The sequence below is a fragment of the Pinus tabuliformis genome, chromosome J, assembly GCF_031772625.1.
Source record: "Pinus tabuliformis cultivar Carrire ecotype Pingquan chromosome J, CPIR1, whole genome shotgun sequence".
NCBI lineage: Eukaryota > Viridiplantae > Streptophyta > Pinopsida > Pinales > Pinaceae > Pinus > Pinus tabuliformis.
In genome coordinates, this window is record NC_142295.1 from 953,792,843 (window position 1) to 953,802,382 (window position 9,540).

At 36.2% G+C, this 9,540-nt stretch overlaps 1 protein-coding gene across 1 annotated transcript; it reads left to right on the plus strand.

Moving 5' to 3' along the window:
* The first annotated feature begins 1,227 nt into the window (after positions 1 to 1,227).
* On the plus strand, positions 1,228 to 6,089 carry LOC149229983 (uncharacterized). The gene is made up of 2 exons (XM_089378800.1): positions 1,228 to 1,535; positions 1,617 to 6,089. Exons 1-2 carry the CDS (start codon positions 1,531 to 1,533, stop codon positions 4,150 to 4,152), a joined length of 2,541 nt encoding a protein of 846 aa, XP_089234926.1. The 5' UTR covers positions 1,228 to 1,530; the 3' UTR covers positions 4,153 to 6,089.
* Positions 6,090 to 9,540: the final 3,451 nt, after the last annotated feature.

The following is a 9,540-nucleotide window of genomic DNA, read 5'->3' on the forward strand; positions in this document are numbered from 1 at the left end:
AGTAGGGGGTTGTAGCTCCCTTCCAGGAGAGACTGGAAAACGAGAGAGAGTTGTAGCTCTCTGCAGGTTGCAGCCTGCGTACTGGTAAAGGACTGCACCAATACAAAACCATTGTAAAAGGAGTTTCTAATTTGAAAGAAGATAGAGACATATTGCAGCAGGTGGTTTTCACCCACATTGGGTTTCCACCTTACATCTTGTGTTCTTTGGTGTGACTATCTGTTTTCTTTGTTCATGCTCATTATTTTATGGTACTGACATGCAAAAATAATTCAAAGAATAAATAAGGAAGATTTATTAAAAGAACTTGATAATACTGATTCACCCCCCCTCTCAGTATTATTTCCAACACATGGTAACCAAGCACACGAAGGGGAGAGCAGCAAAAGGGGGGAGTACCAGTGAAGAACAACAACCCACATCCAGAAAGATATTGAATTGGTAGAGATCAAAACAACTTAGCAGAGGAAACAACAAAATGGGCATGGGGTATAAAGATAATTCGTGTATTTGAGAGCTCTCACTTAGACAAAGAGCTCTCACTTAAACAAAGAAGTCCCTATGCATACACCTGGAATGAATTGGCTATGACAACAATTGAACACAATCAAGGGGTTTGGCACATATCACACTTAACCTCAGCTAACTTTATGTAATTTTTACTATTTTCTTTTTACTATTCATTAGTTGCTACGCTCACATGGTTGAATGCTTAATAACATCTCCAGAATGTAATTTTGTTTCTTGTTTTATTGGTTGAATAAAATTGTGACTTTTTCATTAAAAAAACATATAAATCCAATATATCAAAATCTTACTAATAGCAAGTATCAAGAAAAAACACAATTGATAATCAAAGTAACTTAAAATCTGTGAAAAATGAAAGACTCAACTCAAATAATCCCGGAGAGGAAGACAAATCGTAAACCCTAAAGATATATTAATATGCTTATATAACAACCAATCCCTTGGAAGAAGACAAATCGTAAACCCTACAAATTTATTAATATGCTTGTATAGCAGCCACTTCGCTGTTATGTATATAACTGTGAATTAGTTTTTTAAAATAATATTAATATATTTAATCATTTTTATTATTAATTTATTAATTATCAACGTTGCTGGTAATAACTGTGAAATAGTTTATAAAAATAATATTAATGTATTTAATCATTTTTATTATTAATTTCTTAATAATGAGTGACACCATGGTAAGGGAGAAGCTAAGCTGCCCTCGCTCACAAAGATGGAAATGGGCTCTCTCATGCAATGGTATTTCGATGACTTGGTGATTAATTGCTTGCATCAAGAAGAATTTTATTCATGTGCAGGGGGGAGGCTGAGAATAGGGTTTCAGGAATGATCATAGGCTCGCCGCCGAATTTGAATAACAGACAATAACAATGCGGCTTAAATCCATAGTTCCAGCTCTAGAAGCCTGGCAGAGTCCATCGACCGATTTGTGCCTCATAGAATCCAAAAACCCAAAAGAGAATTGGGCCGGCAATTTTACCTCCTTCCAGAATTGAAATGAGGTCAGTTTCTTCACTCTCTTGTTATTTTAAATTCGAAATTTTCCACCATATCTGTTAAATTTTATTCAATATTTATTACAGACTTTGGCCTGGGATGAATCGGCATATTCTAGCTTTACTGCAATCACAAAAATCAAACATTGACGCCATTAAAGGGGCGACATGCGCCTCAAAACGTAGTATTGGCGATTACATTAATTCAGACAAAAACTGTAGAAAAGAATTGAAACGAGACCGAGAATGGGCATTGGTGGATGAAGTCTGCGAAATTGTGAGAACCCAACAACAATGGCAGGAGACATTGAAGCTGCGACTTGCATCGGCTTCCATTAGACCGAACGATCTAATTTTTGTTCTCAAACGCCTTCAGAATATAGACTTATCATTCATGTTTTTCAATTGGGTTGGACAGCAGAAGGGTTTTAGGCATAACCGCCATCTATGTTCTGCAATGCTCAGTATGTTAGCCACTGCCAGAATGTTCAGTGAGGCAGAGCTTATTCTTGAAAACATGAAAAACCAGGGTTGGAATCCCACTGTACAGTCATTAAGCGATCTTACTAGTGCATATTCTCAGGCTGGTTTAATTAACAAGGCCCTTGATATGTTTCTGTACGCCAAACATCTCGGTTTCTGCTGCTCCGCCTTCTCTTGCAATACGTTGCTCAATGCGTTGGTGAGAGGCAAACAGGTGAATATTGCACAAAAAATCTATGGAGAAATGCTGGAGAGTGACAGAAGTCACCCTGATAATTACAGTGTAAGCATAGTAGTCCGAGGTCTCTGTATGGAAGGAAGGGTTGACCAGGCGAGGGAGTTGATAGAAGATGCGTATGCCAGAGGTTGTTTGCCAAATGTCATCTTTTACAACAAACTCATTGATGGATATTGCAGGAAGAGTGAGGTTCAACAGTCATTTCGGCTTTTTGGTGAGATGATAAAGATGGGGGTGTTGCCAACGGAAACAACCTATGGAACCCTTATCAATGGACTCTGCAAACTAGGTAATATGGACGAGACAGGTAAGATTGTGACTGAAATGGTAAAAGGGGGTTTGAGGCCTAATCAGTTTATTTACAATACTATTATTGATGGGTGCTGTAAGCAAGGTAACATGTCTGAGGCTATAAAGTTGTTTGATTCAATGGTAGAAAAAGGCTGCGCACCTGATGTTGTAACATATAATTCTCTCATTAATGGGCTCTGCAAGGGAGGGGAGATGGAGAAGTCGCTGAAACTCATAGATGAGATGTTGGGAAGAGGACTGGCGCCCAATAAATTAACGTACACCTCTCTCATCCAAGGGCATTGCAAAGAAGGCAACATGCCAGAAGCAACTAATCTCCTGATTCAGATGTTGGAAAAGGGTCACGAGCCTGATATGGTCACTTACAGTGTTCTTATGCATGGACTCTGCTTAGCTGGCAAGGTTACCGAGGGTCTCTTGGTACGTGATAAAATGGTGGAGAAGGGCTTGGAACCAGATATTCAAGTTTACAATCTGCTTATTAGTGGACTCTGCAAGGAAGGAATGCTGTCAGATGCAAAGAAAGTTATGATTGAAATGCTTGAGAAAGGCTTCATTCTAGATAACTTTACTTATGTTACGTTGATAGATGGGTATTGCAGAGAAGGTGATGTGGGTGAAGCTATAAAGGTCTTCAATTTTATGCTTGAAAAGGGTATTGAACCTGGAACCATTGGTTATAATGCAGTAATAAAAGGGTATAGCAAGATGGGCATGATGGAAGATGCCCGTTCGTTTGTTGAACAAATGGTTAAGAAGCAGCTCATTCCTGATATAGTCACCTTCACCACTCTTATAGATGGATACTGCAAGGCAAACAACACATCTGAGGCTACGAAACTGTTAACTGAAATGGTGGAAAGGGGCTGTAGCCCAGATGTTGTGACTTACAGTGCACTAATTAACGGGTATTGCAAAGAAGGCAAAATGCAATGTTCTCTGGAGCTGTTTCAAGAGATGAAAGAAAAGGGTTTGGTCCCAAATGAGGTGACATATAGCACTCTTATTAATGGGTACTGCAACGATAGAAATATTGTAGAAGCAATGGAAGTTTTTGATGAAATGTTACAAAAGGAATGTGTACCCAATGAAGTGACTTACCATGCATTGATTAACGGACTTTGCAGAGCCAGAACTATTCCGGCAGAACATTCGGAAGACAATCTGCAAATGAAATGGGGAGGCATATTCTATACAATGTTGAAGGAAAGCTGGGATCATAAAACTGCAGCTTATAATACAGTTATCGTTGCTCTTTGTCTTAGAAAAAAATTACAAATGGCTTTCAAATTGAAAGACAAAATGTCTGCTGAAGGGTTTCAGCCAGATGGGGTTACATATGCTGCTTTGTTGCGTGGTCTCTGTGAACAAAACAAAATAAATGATGTGGATAAGATTTTGAGTGAAGCATTGCAGAAAAATATGCTTTCTATTGCATATAGGTATTCCATTCTGTTTGATCTCTATTTTGGTGAAGGCAGGCCTTCTAAAGCCACATTACTTTTGAATGAAAATTCAGACAGAAAGCATGGACAAAGCATTATTTTCAATGACCTTGAAAAGGAAGGTGCAGCTACAGGAACTGAGTAAATGACTACAAACCTTGTGCTTCAGACTTGAAAGTAATTACCAAAGAAGGCCTTGACCACATATGACTTTCACATTGTTTTATCTTAAGCTGTTGAAGCTTAGGGTTCAATTGTAACATGCTTATTAGGCAACCACATTTTTCATGTGGCATGGGCATTCTAGAATCTGGACTGGCCACTTACGAATTTTTTACTCTCACAATCTGTGCCCCAAGGCAAAGGGCTTGAGTCAACATGCTGATGTAATGGGCTCTTGAAACTACAATACTCGTGGGCTTCCCTAATTCTACATATCATCACCGAGTTCAGAAGGGAGTTCGGCCAGAGTAACCTGGTAGATCTTTTCTTATATTATTTTCTGGACAAGGCAAATGGATGAAAGGATTAAGTATATCATGACTCCTTTGACATTGATATGACCTCTAAAATTTATGAAATGTGTTGAATTATACAGAGGTTGGGGAACATTTTGGCTTGTGCTTATGGGACCTGAGATTAATTCAATTTGTCATGTGCTTAGAGCTCAAATGAGGTTCCTTTCCAGCTTATTTGATCATTAGCTGGGGATGAAAGGCCCCGCTGCATGCATAAGACCTGCCCTCTGCAGTATCAAGGACGTTCCTCTTGTGCTTTGGGCTATGAGAGGATAATTGACAGTTCGTTTTGGCCGAAATTGGAAAGCAAGAGCTTTACAAAGAGAAAATTTGTTGGATTGAAAATAACCCCCTTTGAGCTCTATTTGAATACAAGCAAAGAAGAAAAAGTAACAATCGGTTCTCAGGCATGACCTGAAGGAAGAGCTGTTTGGTGTGAATCATTTTAATTTTATACCGAAAAGGAATCCCCAAATATCAAATGACCCCTTCCAAGGCTCCTTTACCAAATGGATTCACCCACTTGAAGAACTGTATCAGCTTCCATTATAACCACTATACTGCCTTGCAATTGTTAACTTTGGCTACTAAAACAGGAGAAAAGATCTCCGGAATTTCATTGTACAGGTTTGAAGTAATTCTGAAGGGAAGGTGGAGTCGTTAACAAAATGAACATTCAAGATTCCATGCCCCCCTGGCAATTGAATTTCCTTCATCTGACCCTGTATTATGACAACCCAGCACAAATAGCCTAAAGCTATCTGCAGCATTAATAAAAAGAAGAGGGAACAATGCACGGGTAATCAACCATCGGAGAACAATGGTACTAATTAACCACCCATTAACATGTACCTAGCATAGGCTTTAGAAAAAGAAATATTGAATGCTTCTTTGATTTTTGCGCCAAAAGCAACCCAATAAAACATATCCCCGATAATTTATAAAGGTTCCTTCTATTCCGTCGTATGCCTTGTCGAAGTCAAATTTTAGAAACAGAGTTTTGTGTTGAGTGTGGATTCTGCATGTGTTAGCGTTGTATATCCTTTATTCAGAATGGCCCAGAAAACACCATGTTCATTGGAATTTGGCAAAGGGAAAAGTCCAAAGAAGGAAGAGTTCAGGTCGTTTACAGATTTTTCAAGGATTTGGGTTGCCCAGAAGCATGGAGAGACTATGCCCATAAGAACATTGATCGATGAAACTATGCGAGTCATCCCCATTCTGAATGTTATAAATCAGCACGTCTTTGCCCAACATTAGGTTAATTCTGATTTGTTATTGATGGGTTGGTCGCTTACAACTCCCTAATATTTGCCTATGGAAGCTGTGATGAAGGCTGTTTAAAGGCTCGAAGAACTTGCCTAATTTTTGCCTATGGAAGCATGTGATGAAGGCTATTTAAAGGCTTGAAGAACTTTATTGTAAAATGTTTTGAGTGGCTTATTTGTTGGTCGGCTTGGTCAGATCCGTTAAGGTAAATAAAGATGTGTCTTTCGAAGCTGGCTTTCCCAATAAAGGGTTTCCAGGGTAAAATTCTCTTGTGCATTGTATAATTGCTTTGTGATTGTTAATTACTTCTCTTGCTATGATGGGTTTTACTTTTGGTATCAAAGCAAGGTAAACCTAGACTCTCTAGTGAAAGTGGTTTGATGTCGAGAGCCAAAGAGAGAGCAGATGGTATACAACATGATTGGGTATGCAATTGTAAGTATTCATTTTTGAGTTGTGACTTAATCAGATGTAAATGGGCATATAGCCATAAGACCCATTTAGACATACATACCCCTATCTGATGGTTCATTGTTGTAAAGTTTAGATGTAGATTTAGGTGATATGGAGCATGTTGGGTTTATCATTGATTTGTTTACCATTGTTGGCTTACAAGGCACATGGTATTAGATAATCCATGGTAATAACATGTGATTAAGCCTATTTAAAGGCTTGAAGAACTCCATTGTAGAATGCCTTGATTGGCTTGTTCTTTGGTTGATTGGGTTAGATTGCCTAAGTTGAATAAAGATATATCTTTGAATGTTGTTATTCCTCATTGGGTAAAATTCACATGTGTTGTATGATTGTTTTGTGATTGTTAATGTTACTTCTATGTTGGGTTTTGCATTTGGTATCAAAGCAAGGCAAACCCAAACTCTCCAGCGAGGGTGGTTTGATGATGGAAGCCATCGAGAGAGCAAATGGTATTCCAATGATGAAATAGATTCTTTGACCGTGCTCAAGCATGCAAATGTAAACTTTCATTTTGGAGTAATAAGTTAAGCATATGTAAATGGGCATATTTGTAAGATCTATTTTGTCATGCATAACCTTGTTTTGATGGTTCATTAGTGTAATGTATAGATGTAGATGTAGATTTAGGTGATAGGGTGCATGTTGTAATCAGTGACTTGATTAATACACTTTGAGGGAGGTAGGTGGTTATCCCATGTCAAGTTTAAATTGGAAAATGTTGGGTTTATCTTGACTTGGTCAGTGATGGGTTTACCATTGGTGACTTACAAGTATGTGTCCATCATATTAGCATATAATGCATCTTATTTAAAACGCTTGAAGAACTCCATTGTGAATTGTCTTGAGTGGCATATTCTTTTGTTTAGATTGGCCAAAACAATGTTACCAACTTAACAAGAACTTTATTGAGTTCTCGTTTTTTTGGAGGTCACATCAAATCCTGATTTTCATGCTGATTTTGAAAAGTGGTAATGCAACATCACTCTTTTTTCATTTCAAAGTCAAAATTCCAACATTTTTTAACCATGGCATTAAAAACCAAATATTATGATTACAAAAAAAATGAAAAACCATGTCGAAATGCAAAATTGGTGATCACCTCTTTGTTTTTTCAAGGTTAATATATGCAACATCACATCTTTGTTTTTTCAAGGTTAATATTCAAACATTTTTCAATCATGGATTAAAAACCAAATATCATGACTACGAAAGACGTGAAAAATACAAAAAACACATTGAAATGTAAAAGTGGTGGTCTAGTATCACAGCTTTTTTTTTTTGTTAAAATTCAAACATTTTTCAACCATGACATTAAAAACCAAATATTATGTGTACGGAAAACACTAAAATTTAACACTTAAAATTTGTTTACCTTTCTATTTTTATTTTTCTTTTTTTAATGTTTTTTTAAGTATTTTCCAATGTATTATTTTATTTTATTTTGGGGTGAAAATTACTAATTAATTGCCATTACAACCTTCAGCATTGGTATTATCAAAAATAAAAAACATAAAAGTGACATTACATAATTTTTGTTTAATTATTAATTTTTTTTTTTTTAATAATTTACATCTAAAAAAATGTCAAAGAATCTTAGCTAGAGTGGTTTGGTGAATAATTTGTTTCCCCAAAAGTGTGAGTTCAAGTTTCCAAAGACATTGTTGGAATTCGCTCATTTGTGTATTTATGGAATAGTTGGATTTGGTGTAATAGTGGCAATTGGCCTTAGAAGTTAGTGATTCTCCATAAATTCCCAGTTAGAAAACAAAAACAACAAAATAGATTTTTTTGAAAGGGGCAAAATTAATTTAAAAAAAAACACATACACACACATTTTTATTTTACACTATATTGAAAAAAATTATTAAAAAAAAAAAAAAAAAGCAACAACAACAACATTGGTCAAAGTCAACAACATTCAACAATAGCAAATGATGCTCTAACTAGTCAATGTTCAACAGTCAAAGAGCCTCCAAAAGGTTTTATCTTGGCAGCATAAAACTCAACCTCTTTAGCTTGGTTAAAGATGGTCAAAACAGTACCAAAAAGTGCCTCATAAATTGGTCAATCTTAAGGTCAACCTTGTGGTCAAATAACAACTTCATATATGCGGTTAACCAAGGTAAAAGTGCCCAGAATTTTTTTTTCTCTCCTTGCCTTTGAATTTGGTCTCCAACACTGATGCAAAAACCCAAGTCAAAATTAAGTCAACCAAGCCCAAACTCCGAAAGTCAATGTTGGTCAATGTCTAAAACAGAGGTAGAATTTGGCCCAATCAGAAATGACTCTCTCTCCTCTTTGTACGTGTGAAAAGAACTTGCAATTTTCAGATGTAGTTGAACCTCCAAGAGAAGAAGAGATGTTTGATGTGATGATGACTCTCTCTCCTCTTTGTACGTGTGAAAAGAACTTGCAATTTTCAGATGTAGTCGAACCTCCAAGATAAGAAGAGATGTTTGATGTGATGTCTAAATGAAGCGCCCTTGATGTGTATTTATATGTGACTTTGGAGACCTAATTTGTCCTTTAGGCCCTTTTGTGTACTTGTGGGTTTTTTATTAAAAATATATTTTTTCTTGACCAAATTAATTTTTACAAGGGCAAAGAGGGTCTTCTTTGGATGAGGAAGACTATCCAAAGGAGGGAATTTGTCCCTGAGATGCCAAATTAACAATCAACATCTCACTTTACATGTTTTTCATTAAACTCTGCGTATCAAATAGTACGCTTTGAATTCTCAAAAATATTCATTCACAATATACATAATAGATAATAAGTATTTAAGAATAGATAATAAGTATTTAGGAGTGCCTTAACAGAGCCCCTTATCAAGGTCTATCCAAGACCTGTGGACTTTTTTGTAAGCTTGGTGGGAGCCCCTTATCAACATCTATCCAAGACCGGTGGACTTTTTTTTAAGCTTGGTGGGACTTATCATCATCATGTCCAATATATCACCCCGATTGAGGTAGGAAATTGAACCAATGATGTACACATCAAGAAGTGCCTTAACAGAACACCAGTTCACCATCTATCTAAGATCCCATCAACTTTAGTGTTTAATTTTTCTATATGATTTGTTTTCCTAAGTTATTTATTTTTCTAATTATTTAGTTTTTTATTTTATTTTTTATTTAAAAGAAAATTAGTATATATTTGTTATATTAAAAAAATAGAATATTTAGTTTTAATTTTTTTAATCATATACTTACACTTTTAGGTTTTATTTGTTTTATTATTTTTTTATATGGATTTTTTAATTATGTTTT